The 25643-nt window shown below is 52.7% G+C and overlaps 1 protein-coding gene and 1 pseudogene across 1 annotated transcript in view; one reads left to right on the forward strand and one right to left on the reverse strand.

Annotated features, from left to right (window-relative positions):
• Positions 1–25643, reverse strand: part of ASB18 (ankyrin repeat and SOCS box containing 18) — a 46968-nt gene that overhangs the window by 14720 nt on the left and 6605 nt on the right. The window contains 5 exon segments of the mRNA XM_015587819.2: positions 94–225; positions 346–451; positions 14749–15016; positions 18319–18381; positions 18384–18437. Of these exon segments, the coding sequence (XP_015443305.1) occupies positions 94–225; positions 346–451; positions 14749–15016; positions 18319–18381; positions 18384–18437 (623 nt within the window).
• On the forward strand, positions 21925–22915 carry LOC102879323 (annotated as a pseudogene).

A 25643-nucleotide genomic window follows, 5' to 3' on the forward strand; every position in this document is an offset into this window, starting at 1 on the left:
CCCAACCCCAAGGACCCCGACATCTACACCCTGCTGCCCCCAACCCTGAGGACGCCTGACACCTACATCCTGCCTCCCCCAACCCCAAGCCACCATGCCCTGGCTGCCGTTGAGGGGCCTTCGGGCACCCCATGGCGCGTCGGCTCCCAGAAAGAGCGAGGGTGGCCCAAGAGAAAGGACATAAGTTCGGACGCCGGTGCCCAGACAACTGGCGTTTAAGCTGAGCTGGAAAAGAGAAAATGAAATTATGGCAAACACGGCGGGTCCGAGGCGCACCGGTTACTCACCGGTGGTCACAGCTAAGAACATTTCCTAAGAATCCACGCGCAGCGCGGTAAGACTTACCTGAATTTGTAACTGCCTGATGCTACTTCGGCAGGTAACGCGGTTCAAATAACAGTGCTCGAAGCGCTCTGACCTGGGCTCTTCGACACAGGTGGCAGTGGAGGGCCTGGGAGTCACGGTTCTATGGAGGGTCTCAGACCCACGGGCTCATTCATTCTCAGCCGGCAGGTACCGCTTCCGTAAGCTGCCCAGGTCTGGTGGCGGTGTGAGGGCGTGAGGCAGGGCTTGCCCCGCTCCCAGGGAGGGAAGCCATCCAGCCCTCATGACGCAAACCGGCCCGCGGCGTCCTCAGGGCCGGGAGCGTGGGTGGAGCACGCCTTGCCTAACTGTGGGACCACCGTTGTTTCGACCAGACTCTCCCCAACAGACTCTGGATTTCCCGGTCCCCAACTTCCCCAGCGGTCTCCCGGAGGGTCTAGTCTCCTGTGGGAGACTGTGGTCCCCTCCCTGCAATCGGTGGGTGTCTTCTGTTTCCTCCAGGTCCAGCAATAGGATCCTGAGGCTGTCCTGTCCTCCAGCACCGAGAACAGCTCTCTCAGGGCCTTGTCCACACCCAAGTTGCTGGCAGAGGCCGGCTGCTGACCCGGCTGCCGACCTGGCTGCTGACCTGGCCGCTGACCTGGCCGCTGGACCTCGGGTCCTCAGACCCGGTGGGCAGCTCAGGCTGCCCCAGCCTGGAAGCAGGACTGTCACCTCCTCCATTCTGCCGGCCCTTGTCCCCTGTGGGCACTCAAAACACCAGACCCCTGTAGTCACCCACTTATGGGTCACCTCCTAGACAGCGTGGTCGCTGTGGTCGCTCCAGCGCCGGAGTCTGACCCTCCATCGTGCCGGCTTCAGACCACAGGCTCTGGTCCCTGTCGCCCACCCACGCCTGTGGGTGCCCTTCTCACCTCTGCTCTACTGAGCCTTGAGTCTTCGTCCCTCATCCCCTCAGCCATTCTTGCCTTCACTTCCTTCCCTGGGTGACACTCCAGTCCCTCTTTAATCGGCATCCTCAGTTCCTTTGAATCGAGGGGACGTGGCCACCCCCTATGTCAGATGGCCCAACTGTCAGCCTGGAACTTGTTCACCGTCCACCCTCTCTTCCCCCGGCTGCTGGAGGAAATGCTGCTGGCGGACTGGCCTCCCGGCTCAGCCGGGCCTCGGGGACCTCCGGCTCACACCTTCCATGCCGAAGGCCAGCTCCTCCTTCCTCGCCCAGTGACGAGGACTCCCACCGTCACTGCCATCCTCAAGCCATGTGGTCCCCGCCCCTCCCCGTCAGCCATCTGCTGCTGCTGCACCCAGCGTTCGGGCTCCCGGCCCCTGCCCCGCGGGTCCGCCCCCGCACTCGCTGGAATGTTCCTGCCACGATCAGCCAGGGAGTCAGCCCCTCCTGACCCTCTCGCCCTAGGCGTTGTCCGCTTCTGCTTCCCGGGGGTCCTGCTCCATCAATTACTCGCTCCTTGCCTCTTCCCGTCCTCCTCTCTCCCCCACCCACCCCGGTCCCCATTTTAGTTGGTCTGGGGCCCCGTCAACTCCGTCTCTTTAATACTTACTTGGACCACTTCCTCCCTCCATCCCCGCTGGCGCTGTCCTTTGTCAAGACCCAAATCATTTCTCGCCTGAGTGTTAGTGAGTTTCCTGATCTGTTCCCTGCTCCGGTCTCACAAGGGCCGTAGTCTCTGGGTGTGAACGAGACTACATGTGCCTGCTGCACACCCAACTGCTCCTGCTGCCTGGTGCAGAAAGCCCCGGGCCCTGTCCCCACCACACAGGACGCCGGGCGATCCAGCTCCCGTGGGCCTCACCAGTCCCGTTTCCTGAGGCTCCATCCTGTGTTTGTGTGTCAACCCTCCCTGGCCAGGTGTGGCTCTCAGAACGCATCCTGGCGGTTCACGCGTCCGAGGCGTGGTGCGTGCTGCTCCTCCTGGGGAAGTCCTGGCCCGTGTGGGGGACACAGTCCCATCTTTCCTCCCTCTGTCTCTTGGGTGCCTGCTTTCCCAGCGCCACCAGCAGAGGGTCACTCCTCTGTGCTGCCATATGCCGTGTACATGGGTGCCTGGGCGCAGCGTCTGTCACACCATGCCTCAAATGTTCGTTTGCATATGTGACTCCTCCTTTAGGCTGCTGGCTCCTCCAGTGTAGAAATGGGGGTTTTTGTGTACCCCTGCTTCTTGGCGCCCACTATTGGTAGTCCCTAAAAGCATGTTAACGAAGGCGTTTCCTTCATGAGCATCTTTCAGCTCTTCTTTGTGTTCTTCCTGTTTTCCCTGTTATTTACCTCGCCCGGGCTCCGAACGACATCATCCATCGTGGGTTTCCGGGCTGGAAGCCGCCGCCGTTAAATCTGTTTATATTTCTACCCAGGGACTCCGTGTTCGCCAGTCTCTCTCGCTACCGCTGCGTATCAGCGGCGTCTTGAGAAGTGGTCCGTCTTGGGTGAAAGATATTTACAAACAAGTACCATTTGCTATGAAACGTCCTTCGGGACCATAACCCGCTAAGAGACGATGCAGATTTCACAATCAGCGTGCTCCGGACGCGCTCCCTCCTCGCTGCTCCAGGAGGAATTTTGAACACTGCAGCGGGAGGTCAGCATCCGAGGGCTCCGTCTCATTTTGCTGCCGAGTCTGTGTGCGCTCGCACACAATTACAAAACGTTTTCTTCTACTTTTTTTTTTTAAAGCAGCCCAGCCTCTCCGAAGACGTCCATAGAGAAATACGAGCGGGCCTCTTCCCCACCTCCGTAGCCCACCTGGCTGATGTACAACCAGGACGCCTTCCGGGAGAACGAGGCTCCGGCGCACCCTCTGGAGGGCTGCGGATGCCTTTTCTGATCGGCTAAACCTTGGCACTTTCTTGGAGCAGGTGACAGCGTAAGCTGCAGCCCACAGTCAACGGAACGCGTGGACTGGGGCACACCTCTGCTGGCACACACTGGCGGCCGTTAAAGACGGAGGTGTGCGAGCCTGTTTAACGGCATGGAAAGCTATTTGCAATGGTTATGTGACAAGATCAGGGTACAAAATGGCACTGAACAGTCCTATTTAAGAAAAAAAAAAAACCCCAGATATGTACATGCATAGAAAGCAAGCCTAGAAATAGACAGGCCAACGTGTGTTTACCGCTGGGCGATGGGTGACGGTGCTTTTATATCCTCGTGGCCTGCCTGTGTTTTCAAATTTTCCAAAAGGAATCAGAGGAACAACAGCAGAGGTTACTAGTGACAAAGCCCCCACCGGCAACAGCACGTGGCTTCTCAGAACGTCGGCTTAGCTTTCCAGGTTCCCAGAACGCTCCCGAGTTTTCCATCGACCTGCCCAGGCCTAAGCGGCCGTCTTGGTGAGGGTGTACGGCAGTGCCAACGAGGAGGTGAGTCGAGAGGAGAGGGCTGGGGTGGGTCGGAGGGACTTAGTGATAAGCAGCAAAATGACGACAGGCTCGGGGACCTCCTGGACCTGACCTCGTGTGTGTCAGTGTCTTCAATAGAAGAAATGGCCCAGTGGCCACCCAAGCCTGTGCAGGGCCGCGGGTAGCCAGCCCACTGTGCCTGAGCCCTCTCCTCCCAGGGGAGATTTCATCAGATTTCCTGCCACGCTGATAGACAGGTGAGTAAGGCCTGGAGCCACTGTTGGACAGTCACTGCCAGGAGCCGAAGGCGGACACCCATCTGAGGTGGTCAGAACGAGTTGTCTCTTCTCGCAGGGTGCTAAGGAGACCCCGTGCTGTCTGTGGAGCCTCTGATGCGAGCCGTGTCGGGCGAACACCAACCCTCTGACTTCCCATTTTCGATAATGACCTCGGTGACAGTGTGACAAGGGCCTGAGGTTGACACTACACAGAAAAAGTAGCTCGAGCCAAAGGCAGGAGTTCACAGGGATGAGCCCATCAAGGGCTGTTGAGTTAATGTCGTTTTAACTTATTTCCAAAGGGGGAAGTAGGACTCTGTGCCCACGTCCTGCACGCCGCTCCCGTCCACCGTCCAGCATGTCCCCAAAGCACTGGGCCTCTTCCCAGGTGCAGGAGGTGTACGTGGATGCCTTGGCCTGGCCTTGGCCACTGTCCACCTCTTCCCTGACCCCTTCACACCTGCCGAGCCTCCCTGCTGTCCTAGGAGGCAGAGCCTGCTCCTGGCTCTCCATCCGGCCTCCCTCCTCCCTGTCTCTCTGTTTACACAAAACCCTAAAAACTGGCATTTCACAGCCTCAGGTCCTGAGCTGGAAGGGGCTGCATTCCCCACTGCTTGTTTACTTGCCTTTCTAATTCCTTTTCCTTCCTTCCTTCCTTCCTTCCTTCCTTCCTTCCTTCCTTCCTTCCTTCCTTCCTTCCTTCCTTCCTTCCTTTCAAAAATTACATATAATTATTGCAACAAATCTGCACCGTAGGTCGAATTTTCTGGCAAGGAAATTAAGGCTTAAAAGAAGACCAGTGACTCGTGTAAGGCCACACAGCCAGCATGTGGCAGAACAGAGACCTCCATGGCTGTGTTTGGCCCCAAAGGTCTCACAGTCCCACCACCCGCCCCACTGCTTTTTCCCACTGGAATTATTTGCGAAGCACCTGCTATGAGCCAGGCACCACACTAGGCATTTTCCGTAAGTTACCGCTACACTTCTCATGCATGTATTCATCCATCCATCCATCCATCCATCCATCCATCCATCCATCCATTCGAGGACGTCCTGTATGCTTCGTACAACGGCCTTTCAAGGCGAAAGAAGTGTCTTCTGGGAGCCCTTCGCGAGACAGCTATGGCTGGTGATATTTTGGATAAGTGCTCCCCACATTGCAAATGGAACCCTGCGTTTTGGTGAATGGAGAGATGGTCTAGAGGTCTAGAGACTTTGAGAATTCAGCTTCACTGTTTGCCCCATTTGCCCATGAAGGAGTATCTGACTTTCTGAAAGCTTCCCTCAACAGAAACGGGCCTTTGTCTCCTCCCCTGGTCTCAATGCCCTGGATGACGAGGGACACCCGGAAGCGTCCGAGTGAGACGGGGAGAAGAATCAGGAAAAGTGGAAGAAAAGATTCTACCCCCTTCTTGGGCAGAGGTGGGAGGGAGGGTGTGGGGGAAGCTTTGGATTGGACAAGAGAAAAGTTTTATGCACGTGTATTTATGTATCTTTTAAGAGAGGTACAATTTGCACACAGAGAAACGCAAAGATCTTAAGAGAGCACAGTTGTAGGAATTTCTCCCAAGGGGTGCCCCGCACCCTGTGTGACCAGCATCCCGTTCCGCCTGTGGAGTATTTTCATCTCCCCGAGAAATCCCCTGGGTTTGCTACCAGTCGGTCGTCACCCCACCATTCTGATTTCTCTCACCGTGCTTTCGTTTCGTCTTTTCTAGAACTTTCTCCTCTTCGTGTCTGGCTTCTTTTGTTGGACACAATGTCCGACATTTGTCCACACTGTTACATGCATGAGTAACTCATTCTTTTTTATTTCAGAGTCATCTTTAATTGTATGAATGCACCACAATGTAAAAATTCCTTCTCCTGTTGATATTGGGAGACATTTGAGTATTTCCATTTTTGGGGGGCGGGGGGGTGCGGGTATTATGTATAAAGCTGCAACGAACATTTTTGTATGTCTTCTCATGGACACATGTTCTCATGTGTCGGGTAAATACCCAGAAGTGGAATTGCTGATAGGTGCGTATGTAACTTTAGAAGAACCTGCCCGTTTTCCAAGCGATTCTATCATTACGTGTCCCCCGCAGCAGCGCATGAGGGTTCTGGTTGCTGCACATTCTCGCCAGTGTTTGCCGTTGTCATTCTTTCGGACTTTAGCCCTTCGAATGGGCGTGGAATAATGACATTTCCCTGATGCCAAAAGAAGTCAGACACCTTTGCATTTACATATCGGCCATTTATCCATCTTTCCTGAAGTGTCGGATCAAGGCTTTCGCCCAGAGGGGAAAGGTTTGATTTGGCCTGGATTACCTCTTTTAATTCCTGACAGGAAGTCCTACGCCTTCCACCGGGACTTGGCAAGGGACCAGAAAGCTGAGCAATCTTCCTGAGATGCCACGAGGTGGCCGGGAAGGCGATAAACGAGTCATAGACGACGCCTGAAAGTTGGCGAGGAGGGGTGGGCAGAGCTGCCTCTCGATTACACTGACCCGATGAAGAAAAGTTAACGAAGGAGCGGTGATCGTTCAGCGTCCCTCTGTCGGAGGACACGTGGCTTTCGAGCCCGGTTCTGACGATTTCCACTGTGTGCCACCTTCTCGGCAGCCCACGGGCCCTCGACGAGTCTCGGGGAAAGCAGTAGAGTTCAACCTGCCAGGTCTGAACTGGAAAGGAAGTGCCCGATGATTTTCTTCGATGACTCGTCTCCTCCTAAGATAATTAGCTGCTTTCTAGGTCCAACTCTGGCTTACAAATCATTATTTTTTTATATAGTCGAATTGATATAACTGGGGTAAGAAGCAAACTTACATGCTTTGTGCTAATGTGTTCGTGAAGGAAGCAAGCCCTCTTCCCTTCTGTTTAACTCAAGACAGCTTTCGATGAGAAAAGGAATTGAGACGCACCGAACCCATTTCTCATTTTAATCATCTCGGATTCTGAAAAAAGGTCAAGGAGAAGAAGCTGATAATAAATAGGGCGAGGCTGGCATGCAGACTACTGACGTGAAGACAGTGACTTTACTGGAATTTTTCTTTTTTGGGAAAAATCTCTTCAAAAGGCCCCCAGATTAAAGCTCCCATCTGCCTTTTTGAGTGTTGAATTCTGAATTCTGAAGCTTGCTGGTTGGAAGGAAGCACAGACAATTTTTTTTTTTTAATCGCAGGAACTCAGAAACTCAAAGGGTTTCAAGTCCTGCGCCCATGGTGAATTGCGACTGAAAGGGGCCGGAGCGGAACTGGGTCCCTAGGGGTGGAGACCATTGTCATCGAGAGTGAGAAAATGAAATGGCTCACTATGTAGGTCAATGACCCCCTCTCTACTACAAGGGAAAAAAAATTAAGGATGACCTAAAATCTACTATGTATAAAAAGATTCTAGAGAAAGTAGCTCTTTCTTGTCAAAGCGATAATGTTTATACTACCCGAAGCCAGACCTCCTCGGAGTCTAACTTTAGGGGGACTTTTTAAGCTGAAAAGCCGTGGTCGAAACCACCGGGCCTTCCTGACATCTGTTAGCTTCTTATTCTTCAAGGTAGCTGGCCACGTTCCTGTAGAGGTGTTCAGCGGACCTTCCGCTCTAGCCATTGACATCGAAGGGGTTCCGTGTCAGCCGATGCGTAGTTCTGCCTGCACCTCGGGTGGATCCGTCGTTTCTGTTAAACTTTACCCCAGCGACCGGGATTTAAATAAGCGAAGACTGTCGAATGGAATCGACGGGGAGAAAGATTCACAGAGAGAAAATGAGAAGAGAAAATGAACAAGGGGAGCGGGAGGAAGAGGGAGACGAATGAAGAGAAGCTTCCCGGAGCCCCGCGCGAATGCAAGGGCAGGTGCAGGGTCCTCATTAAACCACGTCCTGGACCTGTATGATTTTTGAAAAAAATCGGCTAAAGCTAGGAAATTCGTTTCTATCGCACAGTGTGTAAGCCGAGGACCGACGGTCTACACACGCCTCCGCCCTGTGGGATGTCCGGAGGTAAGCTCGTCGGCCTGCATGAGGGATCGTGTCAGGATTCACGATATTTTTTCTGCCTGCTTTCTTAGGACAAAGAAAGACTTTTGCTTTGATGCGGTCAGCTTATGCCCTTTGATAAAGCCGATACGTCTTTCTGACCTAGAAAATGTTCAGTAGACACCCACCAGACTTCCACGCACATAGTGGATTCTCCACGTGCTGGCCCCGGCGTCTAGGACGCTATGCTGCTTTCTCATTGTCTTCCTCTCCTGAAACTGAAAGTATCTTGAGGGCACAGACCACGTCTGACGCGGCCCCAGCACCTCACAGAGTTCACAGGCAACTGTTCCAGTTTCGGCGTACGTGCTGCCCAAGTGAGCGGCGTCCACGGGCCGCCGAACGCCTGCAGGAGTGGAGTCATGATTGGCTGACCTTGGAGCTGTGTTTTCCAAACATAGATGGGACTTCTATAATTTTGTCACCAGATGGCAACTCGGTACAACAGCAAATCATCTTCCAAAACCCAATCCATAAGTTAAGCACAGAGATTTGGAGTTAAAATGAGGTAGAAAGTAATTCCATGCGGAATAACTAGAAAGACCCTCCCTGTGGAAAGTGGAGAATGCCTGCGGCTGAGGACGGAGATGGGGCATGAGGTCTGAGTGCACCCCGACATGACTGGCGAACGCTTAATTTCCTGGCCTCCCAAAGGACCTCCGGGGCTTTCGGACTGGGGCACCGTGAAGGGGACTCAGGCAGAGCCCAGGGGACTCTTGAAGTTGTGGAGCTGGGGGGTCCAGGGAAGCCAGGCAGAGCTCCCGGGGGAGGGCGGGGTGCGGTGGGAGGGGGGGTTGGGTGGGAGAGGAGGTCTCCACGGAGAAAGAACTAGGCGGAGGGTCCCCTTGAGTATTCAGCGGAGCAGTGATTAGTGTGTGTGAGAGAGGACATTACCTAGGGCTGGGGAAATAACGGCCTGGAGGCAGAGGAGAGAATCACGCCCACAGCGCGCACGGGCTCAGGCACAGTGCCTGTAAAACCTCATAAATGACGAGGCAGGATTAGTACACTCAGAGGGGTGCCGTCTCAGTACCGGGGGACAAATTCACCTTAGATGAAATCCTGCACTGATCCCACCTGGAAAAGATGAGAGGCAAAACCCCAAATCGTCAAACTATTTCCAAGTAACTTTACATCCCGGATATTGACAGGAATATAAAAATACCCAGCACCCAATATAATAAAGGATGAGAGAAAAAAACCCAACCCATTAGTAGATAGGAAGCTTAAAATAGTTATAACCGTGTTCTATGTTTTTGAGAAGTTAGAGAAAAGATTAAATATGTTAAGTAAAGATATGGAAGATGTCAGTTAGAAGGTCGTACATTTAAAGTTGAAAACTATAATGTCAGATGAAAAACATACGGGGTGGGTTTAATGACAGATGATATTTCAGAACAGAAGATAAATCAATTACAGAGAAAAAATAAACGAAGCATGAATGAGCCGTGGACCAACTTCAAGGGATGGAATATACGTGCAATTGGAGATCCTGGAAAAGGACGGGGATTGTACAGAAAAAACGTGAAGAAATAACTGCCAACATTTTTCCAAATTCGATGAAGAGTAATCAAATTACTTTTGATCTGATTAAAAGATCCAAGAAATTCAATGAATTTCAAGGACAAGAAAAATGAAGAAAACAATGTCAAAACGCATCATTATTAAATTCCTTAAAAGCACCGATAAGGAGAACATCTTAAAGCCGGAATGAAAAGGCATTACGTGCAAATGCAAGAAGGACAGTAGATTTCTCGTAAAAATAATGCAGGTCAGGAGCCCGTGGAGCCCTGTGTCTAAAGCACTGAAAGCAAAAGTACCTTTCAAACACTCAAGTCGAAATAAAGACATTTTCAAACAGATGCTGGAAGAATTCATCACCAGCAGAACTTGCCTAAAAAAAAATGTTAAAGAAATTCCTTCAAGCAGAAGGAAGATGATACCAGATGGAATCTTTGACCTATACAAAGGGATGAAGGAATCTGGAAATGAAGCTACCGAGGTAAAAATAAAAACTTTTTCCATATTATTTCAATATATTTAAAGGTAATTTGCCGTACGAATAAAAATAATAACAATGCATTGTGGGACTTTTATGCAGGAATGAAATGTAAGATGATACCAATAGCACGAAGGCCAGGAGGAGAGAGATGGAAGTGAACTGCCGTACGGCTTTCGTGTTATGTGTGAAGTAGTATGATATTACTTGAGGGCACGCTGTGATAAAGATGTATACTTAAACCTAAAGCAGCAAATAAAATGACACAACAAAAAGCTATATACGATAAGCCATCAAAGGAGATAAAATGGAATCATGAAAAATAATACAGAAAAAGGCAGAAAAAGAAGAACAGGGAACAAAGGATGAATAACAAATAAAAACACTAAGATGTTCGATTTAAATCTAACCATTTGAAAATAACATCGGATGTCAGCGATCTAAACACTCCGTTAAAAGGCAGAGACTATCAGATTGGATGAAAAAAAAAAAAAGACCCGATTATAATTTGCCTACGAAAAAATCTGCTTTAAAGATAGAACACAAACCAAGGATGGCCTTTAATCAACGGTCAGCAAGGAACTGAGACCTCCAGTCCAACAGTCCTCGAGGAACTGAATTCTGCCCATAACCATGAGAATTCAGCAGTGGATTCTTCCCCAGTTGACCCTTCGGATGAGCCCCTAACCCTTGAAGACACCTTGATTTCAGTCTTGTGAGGGACTCTAAAGTAAGGACGCAGCTAAGCCATGGCCAAACTCCTCACCCACAGGAATTGTGAGATGGTAAATATGTGTTGTAAGTCTCAAGGTTGTACATAATTGCGGCAAACAAGGCAAAGAAGGGAGCACTCTCAACCTGAAAAAGACCATTTACAAAAAACCTACGTATAACATCACACTTAATGGTGAGAGATGTAATGCTTTTCCCTCAGATCATGAATAAAGAAAGCTGTCTCCTCTTATTACTTCTAGTCAACATTGCATTGGAGGTTCTATCCAGTGCAATAAAGCAAGAAAAAGTAATGCGAGACATCTAGGTTTGAAAAAAAAGTAAAATTGTGTTCATTCACAGATGACATGATTGCTTACATAGAAATCCTGTGGAATTTACAGTAGATTACTAGAATGATTAGTGAGCTTAGCAAGGTTGCAGGATATGATATTAATATACAAAAATAAATTATCAATTTTATATAGTAGCCACACACCATCAGAAATTTAAATAAAAATACCACTTAAAAAGCATCAGAAATATGAATAATAGAAATCAGAAATAGGAATAAATCTGACAAAATATATGCAAGCCCTACATACTGAAAACAAAAACACAGCTCGGACAAATTAGAGACCAAAATAAAGAGAGAGCTTTATTGTGTTCACGGGTCATAAGAGTCAATATTTTTATAATGTCAATTCTCCTCAAATAGATTCACAGCAACCCCAGTCAAATCCCTCTCCCCCCTTTTTTTTGTATACATTGACAAACGGATCTTAAAATTTGTATGGAAGTCCAAAGAGGCTAGAATAGCCAAAACGACTTTGAAAAATAAGAGGATGCTCACTGTTACTTCCTGACTTGAAGATTTCTTACAGAGCCACAGTATGTGATACAATGTGGTCCTGGTGTCAAAACAGACAAATACATCAATGAAACAGAATAGAGAAAGAGAGCAATGGCTCTGCTATGGACCCCCGGCGACCTTGAGTGTATCCACATAGGCCACACAAAGGTTTGAACCATTGCTGATCTAAGTGTCGTTAGAATAGCCCAGGATCCTTCTGGGTGGGAGGCTTGTAAGGAGCTGCTACAGGCCAAAGTCCACTTGCCTCTCCGTGTCTCTTGGGAGGCTTTCACGAGACAGCTCTGCATTGCCTCCTGGGTTCTCCCGAGCTTTGAAACTTCCTGCCTTGCCCGCCTCAGAACACAGCTGGAGACCATAAAACCACTCAGCTAAAGTCTAGATTTGGCTGCTCAGTGGTAACCTACAAGTCATACTGCCACCATCTGGCCCCTTTTGTTTAGGTATTGTCCTTCGTGGGACAAGGAGCGTGAGGAATTGGTGCTTGGGGCTATTCTTCCTTTCACTGTGCATATAAGCGATAAATGGCCTGAAGCTAAGAGGTGATCAGTCAGACCTTGCCCTGTCTTGTGTGTACTTAACAAGAGAGTCCAGCAATAAACCTACACACATGTAGTCAGTTGATTTTCAATAAAGGTGCAAAGTCAGTTAGTGAAGATAGGAGAAGCTTTTTGACAAATGGTGTTGGAACAATTGGATATCCACATGCGAAAAAAAAAAAAAGTGTCCATCCATACCTCACGCCATATTCAGAAATTAACTCAAAATGGGGCATAGACTGAAATGTAAAAGATAAAATTACTGAATTTAAAGAGGGAAACATTGGAGGAAATCTGTTACCTTGAGTTAGGCAAAGATTTTTTTTTAGATACAAAAGCCCAACAGAGTCCCTAAAATAAAAAAAAATCAATAAACTGGATCCCACCAAAATTAAGAACTCCTATTCTTCAAAAGACACTTTTAAGAGAAAAAAAATATAACCAGAGACCGGGAGATAATATTTATAAATCACACGTCTGACAAGGGACTTGTATCCAGGATATATTTTAAAAACCTCAAAATTTAAGAAGAAAACAAACAACCTAATTTTTAAAACAGGCACAAGATTTGAACAGGCACGTCACCAAAGAAGATACATGGATGGCAGATAAGTACACAAAAAGATGCTCGCCGTCACTTGTCATCAGGGGAATGCAAATCCAAACTCCAATGGGATACTCTGCACACCCAGAGACTGGCTACAGGTAGAGAGCAGCCACACCAAATACCGGCGAGGATGCGGAGAAACTGGAACCCTTGTCCGGTGCTGGTGGGAACCCGGTCTGGCAGTTTCTCAAAAGGTTATCTTTTATTGATTCATTTTCATAGTTAAAAGGAAGTTTTTATTAACAAGAAAGGGTCTTCTTAATTCGTATAATTCCCATTCTTAATATTGAACGGGACGAGATGCTCTATACTCCAAGTCTCACCTGCGGACACTCTGTCAGTCAGGTCCTCTCAGCACGTTTGCCGGCATTTCTACTGTAACAGGTAAAAGCCATAAACGTCCAGCTATTTAACTAAAAGAAGTAACTACATTGGGGGAAAAAATTAGAGATTTTTTTTATCATATAAGTTTGGAGTAAAAAAACAAACAGGATAAAATTTGTTCTGAAATCTTTTTTTTCTTTTCTTTTTTTTCTTTATCATTAGAGCATTTATCACACCTAAAAGGTTATCTTTTAATCGCACGATAGGACCCAGCCTTTCCAATCGAAGGTCCTTATCCAGGAGAAGTGAAAGCGCACACACCCGAAGGCTGGCACACCCACCTTCACAGAGCTTTAACTGTAATCGGCCCAAGCTGGAGACAGACAAATGTCTCTCAACATATGAATGGAGAAAAACCGTATACCGTGGAACACCACTCGGCCAGGAAGAGGAGTGCGTCGCGGATACACATGGTGTGCTCAATCTCAAAGTTATTATGTGTGGCAGACAAAAGGGAGCGCGTTCCATTGATATAACGGTCGCGCAAGATCGGGCTAAACTGGAGCGTCGAAACGGCGGAGGAGGGAGGGGGAGATGCCGGTGGGGGAGGGGACGTTTTCATGGTGACGGCTGTGCTCACTCCTTTGATAACAGGGCTGTGTCAGGCGTGCTTATCCCTGTGCCCAGGTTGATCGGATTGCACACTTGAATTGTGAGCAGCTCTTTGTATGCAGTTACACCCCCGGTAAAACTGTTTTTTCAAAAAATATCCTGTTAGAACATTGTTTCCTTCAGTCACTCTCAAGACTTTTGGTGGTCGGCGTGCCTCTCTGAGTTCGCATTCTGAACTCGGGGGACATTTGTAGGTGCTGCCCCTGCTTTGGTCACTGAGAGCCCGGCGTCCTGCCTGCCTGCAACGTGACATGGTGATTTTATTTAATCCTCACTCTAGAGATAGAAGACCAAGAAATTAACAACCCCGAGGGCAGGGACTAGAACACTTTGACTAAAAGAAATGTCAAGATGACACACTGCAAGCTGAGAAACGGAACATAAATCCTCTGCTATGACACGGTGGCCCCGCAGCCTCTCCTGGGCCCACTGGACCCTGTGGGGACAGATTCTGCAGGAATGTACGCGGGGCTGGACGAGGAAGTTGCAGAACCTCCCGAACCCCAGAACCTGGGCGGGTGGTGGGCTTGGGGGCCGCTGCGCCCCCCAAAATGCCAAGCCCAGCTCGACTTCCTAGTGGGGCTCCGGAGCCCCGCCTGAGGAGCTAACCATTTATGTCACACTGTGACAATTATTCTGCATAAAATTATCATTAAAAACCCTAATTTCTCAGCCTCCAACCCCTCCAGTGGCCTTTTAGCATTCCTCGGCGCCGTGTCTGCGGGCCTGATCACCCCGCTCATTACCTCGGCGTGGCGCCTCCCCCCTCCGCTCGCAATCAAGGCTAATTACACCCTCCCGGGGCCGGAGCCGGGTCGGGGTGGAGCGGGCGATGTGGCCGCTGCGGAGCTTTGGTGGACAATTAGGGCAGGAGCGGTGACCGAGGCCGGGTTCTGGGTCTGGGCGGGGCCAGGCGGTGCGAGGTGCTAGGGGTCCGAGTGTGCTGGGGGCCGGAGGGAGGGGCGTGGCCGGGGCCGGGATGGAGGGGCGTGGCCGGCCCCGGCAGCCGTGACCCAGGCCGGGGTCCCTGTGGTCTGGGCCGCGTGTCTTACCCGAGCGAGGCGACCGTGCGGCAGAGGTGCAGGGGCGCCAGGCCCTCGGCGCTGAGCAGGTCGGGGTCGGCGCGGCGCTGCAGCAGCAGCTGGGCACAGGCCGTGTGGCCCCCCAGGCAGGCCTCGTGCAGGGGCCCGCGGCCACCGGGGCTGGCGTTGGGGTCAGCGCCTCGGCCGAGCAGGTGGCTCACGCAGGCGGCGTTGCCTCGAGCCGCTGCGATGCACAGGGGCGTGGTGAGCTCGCGCTTGTACTCCAGGGTCCAGAGGCCTGGGAGAGAGGGGCAGGCAAGGTGAGTGGGGGGCACAGTGTGGGGCGGCGCCCCAGAAGGCTGGAATAGGGTGAAACCAGGTACCAGTGGGCTTGTAGGGAGATGGACACAGACGGTTGGGACAGAAAAACCCAGTTCGATCCAGAGGATGGGGTGGGGGCTGGGCAGAGGAGCAGAGAGAGGTATAGGGGGAAAGCGAAGCCCAGGAAATGGAAGGACACACAACACACACAACACACAACACACACAACACACACACAACACACACAACACACACAACACAACACAACACACCAACACACACAACACAACACACACAACACACACACAACACACAACACACACACAACACACAACACACACACAACACACAACACACACAGAAACAGAGCAGCGACAGCGAAACCAAATGTGGGGGTGTGGGGACTCGGGTGCATTCCAGGGTTTAAAAGCCACCAAGCAGGTGGACAGTGGGAGATTTAAGCGAGGAATTCACATTCTTTAGGCTCTAAATTCAGGGCAGGTTAAGGGAGGAGAGTCAGCTGTGGGCTTTTCTGGAGCCCGGCTCTCTCATCCAGCCCCGCACGCCCTTCACCATTAAGCAGAGACGCAGCAGACAAAACAAACTGACCCAGAGCACCAGCGTCGCCCCAGAGAAGGACTCAGAAAGTTTAGTCCTCTTGGAAGTGGCAGAGTTTCAGAAGCCGCTTTGAAGTGCTGGGCCACGTTCAGCACAATTCCTGTCTGTTTCTTTGCGCTTTTTAGGGTTTGCGTGCGTGTGTGCGTCCGTGCCTGTGTGTAGGTGTCTGTGTGTGTGTGTAGCATTGCTCTTTCTTGCGGGATGAATGGAGCAGGTGCCACACATCTCACTTCTCTGAAAACTTTGGGCTTTCAAAAGGTTCGTGGAAGGTTGTTAGCAGCCAGGACGCCCGTGGAAATGGGGGAAGCGGCCCCTGGTGAATACACTTCAAGGGACGGCATTTCACACGGCAGAGATGCCTCCTGATAATGATGGAAGAATCGATACTGTGGCTCTAACGAGCTGCGGAGGGGACCCTTTCACAGGCCACCTCCTTCCTGGGACTCTTGCTGTGCAGCTGCGAAAGAGCACTCCTAATTACCTCCCTGCCCCGCGTCCCCAGGGCCCGGCCTGGAGGTCCTTTGCACACTCCGTGGGTGAGTGTGGGGGCCTCTTTTCCTAGCGGTGGGCGATGGTGGCCAGAGGCCCAGGGGACATGGGCGTGCTCGGCTTTGGGCTGCTTTCCCCGTGAAGACCGAGTCCAGTTTGGAGCCGGGAGGATGGGCAGAGTCCTTCATGATAATGGTGACCCACATTCCTGCGGGACCGGCTCCTGGTTCTCGAACGCTCTCATTTTCCTGCGATGGGAAGTCTGCTTACTAGGGGGCCAGGAAGGGGAGCTTTATCCCCTGGGGCATGCCGAGTTCTCAGCCCAGCTCCACCCACACCAGCGGCTCTGTTCAGCCACCCTGGATTCCCGTGTCTTCCCTGCGGACTGGCGGGAGGGGCTTTGCTGGGCATTAAGCTCCGCCCTAGCGCAGGGCCAGCAGCCGTGTCCAGGTCCCGGGACATGGCACTGAGCTTTCAGCCTGCAAGAGAACCGGGTTCGGAGGCAGCTCTCTGGGTCAGAAAGCCCGAGTCAGCTTCCTGTCGTTCCCGCCCCGGCCCAGGTTCTGCCGCCTGGAGGGACATGGTGTAGGCTTCTCCCCGCGTGGGATATCCCGCAAACGTCGGCTCCTCCGTGCCGATGCTCTCCTTGGACTGCAGGCCGACGGGGCCAGCCTTCCGTCAGGGTGCTGTGCCGAGGGGCCGGCCACCGTGACCCTATGAGCTGTGCCCCCATCCCAGCGGGACTTGGCCTCATATGAGAGGGCGGAGCATGTGGGACCACTGTTCTCAAACAGCCTTTGGGCCAGGCAGGCGGCGGAGCCGAAAGAGCAGGGACCCCGCAGCCCTGAGCCTGCGCCCCCCTTCCCAGCCTGCACCGCGGCCGCGGGTGGGTCCGCGCTCTCCGCGCCGGCCTTTCCTCCCTAGCGGCTCACGGCCCTGTGCGCCCGAGCGTCCTGTCGCACAGGTGTGCCGCACGAAGGTGAGGAGGAGGAGGAGGCCCGTGGACTCAGAGCTGGGCCGACATCGATATCTGTTTGAAACTGCAGCATTTGAGCTTGAGCGAGCATCGAGGGCTGGGAGGCATGTGATTAAAAAACAAAACCCAAAACATTAATCGAGCATCCAAACATTTGGCATTCTTGGTTGAACCGCCACGCAGTCCTTGAGGACTGTGTGTCTTGTCTGGGGCAGGTGAGGGAGAGGAGACCCAGACCAGCTCAGGACCCCCTCGGCTGGGGGTGGCGTAGGCCAATAGGAACGCATTTGCCTCCTTGCAGCTCCCCCCCAATCCCCAGCTGGCACAGCTGCTCTTACAGTGTCTGGGTTTACCACCCTCCTCTGTGAGGTGTAAATAGAACTGTGTCTGTTCTTTGGAGCTCATGTGTTGGGGACATGTGACGCTGGCCATTGGCATACTGACTGCAGAGTCTGAATCCTCCTGGTCTGGCAGAGCTGCTGCGGATTCCAGCACATGACCCTCTTGGTAGCTGTGATGCGTCTGGCACACGGAGGAAGGGTGCCCAGTACACGGTGCCAGCCAGGAAAGCCCGCTCAGCCTGGCGGTCAGCAAGACCATTCATCCCAGGGAGGGGGTGAGAGGGCGAGCTCCCCACTTGTGGGGTCTCTTGCCCGCCAGCACGCAGCGGTGTTCAGGTGGCAGGTGTGCACCAGGTAGATGATCCAGAGACCTCTGGTTTCTTCGCCCTCCTCCCCACTGTCAGGCGGAGCGTGTGCTGAGAGCTCTCTCTCTCTGTTGCTGCTGGCCGTGCCCCAGCCACCCCCTGGAGCCGCAGTGTTCCCGGGTTCAGAGCGGCACTTCGGGGGCCTGCCCTGGGCATCCTCGAAGCAGAGGCATGCCTTCTCCACCCCCCGCCTCCCCGGCTGCCAAACGCCTGGCAGATCAGCACGCGCACCAACGCTCCGTTTTAAAGGCCAGAGGCACCTCCGGCGGGCGTAGCTCACACCTTGGCTTCCCACCATGATGCCTCACAGCCCATCGCCCAAACCCTGCACCCTGAACTCCTGCGAACCGGATGCCGCCGCCGGAGTCCTCCGCTCGCGCGCGTGGAGTGCAGCGCCGGCGTCGGCAGTCCGCAGGCTGGGGCCACGCGTCCGAGCGGTGTCCGTGGCTCCTTAAGAATGAATCACTCAGCTTTGGAAGAGCAAGGGTACCTGACGGGCCAAACGTGGCCGGGGATCTCACCCGCCACCCCGTCTCCTCCTTCTCGATCTCGACACCACGTTGGCATCTCGGAAGAACTGGTCCGTGAGAGGCTCGGGGCGGGGCAGGTCTCCCATGACCAAGGCAGCGCGGTGCTCCAGGGCCAGAACCCAACTCTGGCCTGAGGCTCTTTTTCCACCTTCTGGAAGATTCTCAGTGCTCCTCTCACTGGCTCTGGCCACCTCTCCATTGCAATGGCGTTGATTTCGGGAAAGTTCTTCGAGAAGGGGACAGATGGCCTTGTGGCATGTGAGCTGTTTCTATCGTCATGACTCAGTTGTCATGCAGTTGGGGTGCAGTGGCGGTGTATTTACAACTCCCGTGGGCTCCAACAAAGGTAACAGTTACTTGGTATCTATCACCAGCGTCACGTGACCACCAAGACGTCAAAGTGCTCAGCCACCCCCTCGTGACTCTATAAACGTGAACCCCACAGAGACACACCTTATGTCTCCGAGACTGCTGTTCGCACAAGGGCAGACACCCCACAATGGTCAGGACTTCTCTGTCCTGCTCTGCGCGGTGTCCTCGCTTTCATGCTGCTGTGACCGTGGTGAGTGCACCATGCTGTGTTTCGAGGGCTGTGTCAGCCCTGAGGACGTGTGGGGGAGGCGCAGCGGGCGCTGCGGGTGAGCCGGCGGCAGGGGTGTCCCTGGGGGAGGCTCCAGAGGGCAGACTAGGGGTTCCCAAAGCCGTCATCTGAGGCCCCCGGTGGCCTGTTTCTTCCAGGCGCTGAGAACTGATCCCGGAACGTGCATCCTTTGCTGAAGATGAGATGTGCCACGGCTTCTCAAGGGTCACACAGGAAGAAGTGGTGACCGGAGGCCCCGAACACAGGAGTCCTCCGGCTCGCCTTTCCCACCAGCGGAACCACGTCCTTCGGTGATGGGGGACGACACTGCTTCCTGACCCAGCCGCCCACCAGTCCCGTCCAGTCGCACCGTGCTTCGGTCCAGCCACATTTCTTTCAATTATATCATCCTCATCCTTCTCAGCTTGGTCAAAGCCAACGCACAGCCTTCCAGCTGCAGCTCAAATCCGACCTTCTCGGCCTACTTCGGTCTGCGTAAAATCTCACTGTCTTCACATAGGAAGTTTCTGAGCGATCATCAAAATCTTTGAGAAACGACGATGACACAGGAAGACCCGAAGATGAGAATTTTAGTGTTCAAATAGGAAAAGAATTCGATTCCCCAAACGTTTGAGTTGACGTCAGTCCTGGGCGAGCTCCCTCAATGGATTGTGGAAAAGATGGACTGAGAGAAGTTAGAAAAGGGGGTGGGGGCGCTCGGAGCTCGGTGGGCCGCGAGGAACACAGCAGGGCGGACTAGGAGAATTTCCCTTTGTGGCATGACGGTTTCATTAGTATGCAGAGGGGATGTAGGCGCAGGTATGTGTATTTCAACCTGTGATGGAAGGCTTCGTGAACACCTTTTAGAGAAGATGGAAAAAATATGAGTCTTCCTTTAGGAAATTCTTGCTATAAAGCTCAAACTGGAGAAATAATACACACAATACCTGTAGAGCAGGAGTTCAATCCCTGGCTAAAAGTTGGAATTCCCGGGAGCTTCAAAAAATACTAGGTCCTGGCCTCAGAGAGTCCGGTGTAAAGGGTTGGAGGATGCAGCCTAAGCACTGAGCGGGTGTCCTGCAGCCTCCTCCTCGTGGCCTGCACACGTGGAGAAGGGGTTCCGCCCTGTGGGGACGCCCGCCTGCCCCCCGTTTCAGCCTCAGCTGGGTGGTCCTGCAGAGCTCTGCAGCGGTCATCCTCAGACGCTTCTGAGGAAAAGAAAACCATCTGCCAGTTGATGGCAGGGGGCAAAGATCTTGAGGTTCCATGACAATAATAATTACCGTTTGAACACGACCATTTGTCGAGAACCCTTTGAATCTGTACTGTGTCACGCGCCACATCATCCACCAGTACGGCCCCCGCCCTTCCATGGAGTCACTCAGGCCATTGGTAAACGCATTGTTTCGGGTCGGGCTGGAGCCCGAGTCTGCGCTTCCCCTCGGAGAAGTGGTTCTCGCTGCTGCATGGTAGACGCGCCTGGCTGGCCACGGGGCCGAAAGAAGCCACCATCCCCTGGTGTTCTCGGGGACAGGCAGATGTGCGGATTCTTTCCTAGGCCATTGGGCAAATGTCTGGCTTCCTCTGGGCCAAGTGTCCAAGTGCATGGACAAGCTAAGGCAGGACGCCACTCCCCTGTGGACGTCGTGAGATTCTGCGCATTTTCTCAAACGGGCCGATGTGCCTCGTTATGCCGGTCAAGTGTGTGCTTCCTACACGAGCGGCTTCTATAAATGGCATTGATAAATGGCAAAATCCAACCGGCCCCCGGACGCCAACGCCACCACCACCCGGCACGACAGCCCAGGTCTTACGGTGCATCTACTTTCACACCTGTCGTGAGCCTCACTTTCCCCTCTTAATATCCAGAAGACATTCCTCCTTCGTCTCTGCTCCCTCCGGCTTTTTTAATTAAAAAAATTTTAACAAGAAGCAAGCTGGGCAGGTGCGTAAGTCTCCGCTCCGAAGGGCTGCAGGACCCATCCGCCCGCCCACCTGAGGTCATCACGCACGCAGGTACTAAATGTCAAAGCTGTAAAAGCATCACCACCTTCTTCTGAAAAGCGTTAGCAGAGCACGCCCCATTCAACACGACATGGCAGCGTTCGACGCCCTCGGATCAAGCGCCTCGATTAATAACGACTTAAACCGTCTGTGCCGACTTTGCATCCCTAAGAAACCTCATTCCCACCACGTGGACGAGCGCACATGGGGAGAAAAAGGCCTCGGGAATGTTTTTCCCCGACGTGGCTATGCCGCAGATCCTGCACGACAGCAAAGTCACGTCTCAGTGTGAATGCTGTCCTGTCCCAAGGTCAAGGGCTGCTTCCATCGGTCGCCTGGGGACCTTTTTTGTGAGACTGGAAGCGAAGGTGCCTTCGAGCCTGCGAAGGTGCCTTTGAGCCCGCGTATCCGCCCCGGCTGAGCGTGAAGCGGGGCGGCGGACCCCTGCGGAGCCGCTGCGACTCAGTGGACTGTGCTGGGGAGCGTGTCGTTGACGCTGTCTCTGATAAAGGTGACGAGGTCTCTTTACCACGGTCGTGGGGATTTAATTACACGGTGAAATTGCAGCTCCTGCCTCTTGAGACAAATTGCATATTCACACTGATTGTTTTTTATGAATCTCACACAGGGAGCAAAATACCCTCTTGAAGCTGGATTGGTCTGATCGCTGTGTCCTGTCATCCTTGATGTCCCTTCTGGAAATGAGACATTTACGGGTCCCGCAGTGAAGGAGGGTGGGCTCCCGGCGGAGTCCTTGGCTGCTCTGCAAGTCCGCGTGGAGCGAAGTGAGGCCAGCGCTGTCTGGTCGATTCTGAGTTCATTCTACTAATGTTTCTGCCGGCAAAAAAATGGAAACTTTGAACTTCCAACAGAAAGCTAGGAAAGAGACATTATAAAAAGTATAAATGACTATTAAACACACACGATTTCTGATTTTACTAATTTAAAATGCAAGTTAAGAGAACAAGAAGCTCGACTTCTTTCAAAATGTCTACTGTTCACGAAATTCTGTGCAAGCCCAGCTTGGAGGGCGATCACTCTACCCTCCCAAGTACACATGGATCAGTCAAAGCCTACGCCACCTCCGATGCCGACTGGGATGCTCCGAACATTGAAACGGCCATCGAGACCAAAGGCGTGGACGAGGTCAGCATCGTCAGCATTTTGACCAACCGCAGCAACGAACAGAGACAGGATATTGCCTTTGCGTGCAGAGAGGGAGTAACAAGGAACTTGCTTCAGCACTGCGGTCAGCCTTGCCTGGCCACCCGGAGACAGAGATTTTGGGCCTTTTGAAAACACCTGCTCAGTGGGATGCTTCGGAGCTGAAAGCCTCTATGAAGGGGCTGGGGACCGAGGAGGACTCTCTCACCGAGATCATCTGCTCAAGGACCCACCGAGAGCTGCAGGAAATTAAGAGTCCACAGGGACATGCACAAGACTGATCTGGAGAAGGACATTTTTTTTCCAACACGGCTGTTGACTTCTACAAGCTGATCGTTGCCCTCACGTAGGGTAGCAGAGCAGAAGATGGATCTGTCATCGGTTATGAACCGATTGACCCAGGCGCCCGGGATCTCTGCGACGCTGGAGTAAACAGATGTTCCAAAACGGATCAGCATCATGACCGAGGGGAGTGCGTGTCACCTCCAGGAAGTATTTGAAAGGTACGAGAGCGACGGCCCTTATGACATGTTGGAGAGCATCAGGAAGGGAGTCAGGGGAGACCTGGAAACTGCGTTCCTGATCCTGGTCCACTGGGTCCAGAACCAGCCCCTGTATTCTGCTGACAGACCGTGTGACTCCAGGCAGGGCAAGGGGACTTGTGATAAGGTCCTGCCAGGGTCGTGGTCTCCCGCAGCGAAGTGGCCGTGTTGAGAATTAGGTCTGAGTTCAAGAGAAAGTACAGCAAATCCCTCTACCGCGCCATCCGGCAAGACGCGAAGGGGGACGATCAGCAGGCACCGCCGTGATGAAGCCTGTGCCAGCTCGGGCATCCGGGAGCCGTGCCCCATGCTTCCAGCTAACGGTTCTAGAAAACCGGCTTGCGACTAGAGCCCCCTGCGCTCAGCCCCGTGAGGATGATGTCAGCACTGCCCTCTGCCCCAGCATTGCCTCGCTTTCTCGTCTAGTGTCTCCTTTTAGCCAAAGAAACGAACAATCCAAAAAGTTGGGAGTGAAATCTGTGATGTGAAACACTTTGCCTCTTGGGTACTCTGTCGTAAACACGTGAATCAACTGAATTTTACTTTAGAAACAAACAAAAATAACAAGAGATCTTTGCCTATGAAATTGTGAAATGTTTTTTAAAAATCACATTTTGGGAGATTGGTGAAGCTGAGCCTCTCCTAGTTTGCAGGTGGGAGGGCGAATTTCTATAGAATGTGGAGAAAATCTCTGCTGAGTTTGCACGTACCGGGCGTGTCTCAGGTGCCCGAAGCCCTTGGAGAGAAAGAGTGGACAGTTTTGCCTTGAAGCGATGCTATGCTCAGAGGGAACCATGAAGTAGCAGACAGAGTGAAACCATCACTCAAGAGAGGTACAGGTGTGAGATGAGAAAGCAAGGCAGGGGTCTGGGTGGCAGGAAGGAGGGTTAGGACAGCCTTCTCCGAAGGTGGTGTCTGAGCGGGATGCAGTCGGAGCCGAAGGACATGGATGGCTCAAGTCCTCCTCTTCACCCGTGGTGGAGGGGAGGACCTGGGTCAGTATCCTGGGCGGAGCAAAGGCAGGTGTCGCTAGGCTCCGGGCTGGGTGGCAGGGGGCTAAGGGCGTGGTCTGGAAGGCGGGCATGCAGGCCAGCAGGGAGAGGCCGGACGAGGTGGGGCGTCAGGCAAAGGAGGACCCAGGCGGAAAACGAGCTGCAGACGGCAGGCCTGAGGGAGCAGAGCGAGGTGAGCGGCAGGGCCCGGACCCTTCACTGAGCCTGGAGATGCGCCCCCTAGAGCCCACTGTCAGGGTGGACTTGTCGCCCCAGCTGCCGGCAACTTCAGGATTTGTCCCGGCTTCAGAGAGCTGCCTTGCTGAAGAACACCCTCCCGAGGCGGCCAGGTTTAAAGGTTGGTCGTGTGTGGGTAGAGAGGTCCTGCCTTTCTGACCCGATGTGGGAAACTTGCGACATGTGGACCAGACCCAAGCACCCCTAGGAGCTGGCCAAGGCACTGGAGGCGGGGGGCTGTGTCACAGATCAACTTCCCATCCGCCGATCACGGTGTCCTTCACAGGTGTTCATCCCCAGCAAATATCTCGTTAGGTAAACTCTACCCAGAGTCAAATCATGAACCCTGGAGGCCACGGGCCACCTGGGAGGAGCAGCGGCTGTGTCCTCAGAGCAGGGGAGGACAGGAGAGCAGAGAGACGCCTGTGCCAAGAGCCGAGAAGACTGACGGGCCACCGAGCTGCGGTTCGGGCCAGTTTCTCAGCCACCTGAGGTAAAGGACCAAGGATTTTTTTTTGTCCCAATTTGTCACTGACTGATTCTCTTTCAAAATACAATGGAAATTTTTTACAAGAGAAAATAAAATGGAAAAAGTGACATATAATTACAAGCCCAGTCATCACACACACTGGACATTGTATAAATTACTGCAATTGCCAAATTGCTGTCAATGTTTCTAAATGCTTCTCGTCACTTTCCACGCAAACGCTTGGCAGAGCGATGCGTGAACTCTCAGCCTGCTCGGAGCATCACCTTCATCTATCACAGTCACGGGATACGGGGTGGGCGAAGGGATGCTGGCAGACATGGCGCGGGTAGTTAGCTCGCGAGACATCTCTCAGGCACTGAATGGCCGCTATAAAATCGGAACTGTATGCTTTTGGAAAGGAGTCGTCGAGCGTTTCCTCCGAAGCGCCGGAGAGTAGATATTTTAGGTTTTGTAGGTCATGTGGTCTCTGTGGCAACTGCTCACCTCTGCCATTTAGCCTGAACGCAGCCATGGGCAACAGGCAAATGAACGCACGTGGCCACGTTCCAAGACAACTTCGTTTATGGAGACGGGCGGCTGTCTCTGTGGGCGGCAGGGAACCAGCGCGGGCTCGCGGGAAGGAGAGGTACACGCGCCTCCGAATACCAAGTTGCTACTGCGTCTCCTCTGGGGACATCTTCCCCCTCTGGACTCTGGCAGCGTCTGCTCTTCATTGTCCAGGCAAAATGGCCAGCGAAGCGGCCCGGCGCCAGGCGCGTACCGAGGACCCCTCCTGCCCTCATGTCTGTCCTGCTTCCAGTCTGCTGAGCCTCTCGAATCCGTTCGTTTACACCTTTCATCGCATTTGGGAGATGTTCGGACATTATTTCTTTAAATATTTTCCTGCTCCGTTGTCGTCCTCTGTCCCTTCCCGACCTCCGGTCGAGTGTGACCGACCCGTTGTTTGTCCGTCTGTTTTCTTTTCGATCCTTTCATTTTCTGTTCTTCGGATTTGGTACTTTCTGTTGATCTGTTTTCAGATTCCGCGGCACTTCCTTCTGTCCGCTCTGATCCGCGAAGCTCACTGTCACCAGAACAGGGCCAGCCCCAGCGTCAGGGGACGTGGGCACCGCTGGATGGCCATAGGATCTCTATTAGTAAAGCAGGAGGGGACAGTGGGTGGGACCGGACAGCTGACCATATCTACTGGCAGAATCACCTCGATTCTTCCTCCATATGTGAAAGAATTTCTGTTTTTTCTACATTAGATGGTTTCCTTTTGCTGCCGAGTGGCTCC

The sequence above is a fragment of the Pteropus alecto genome, unplaced genomic scaffold (assembly GCF_000325575.1).
Source record: "Pteropus alecto unplaced genomic scaffold, ASM32557v1 scaffold143, whole genome shotgun sequence".
Classification (NCBI taxonomy): domain Eukaryota; kingdom Metazoa; phylum Chordata; class Mammalia; order Chiroptera; family Pteropodidae; genus Pteropus; species Pteropus alecto.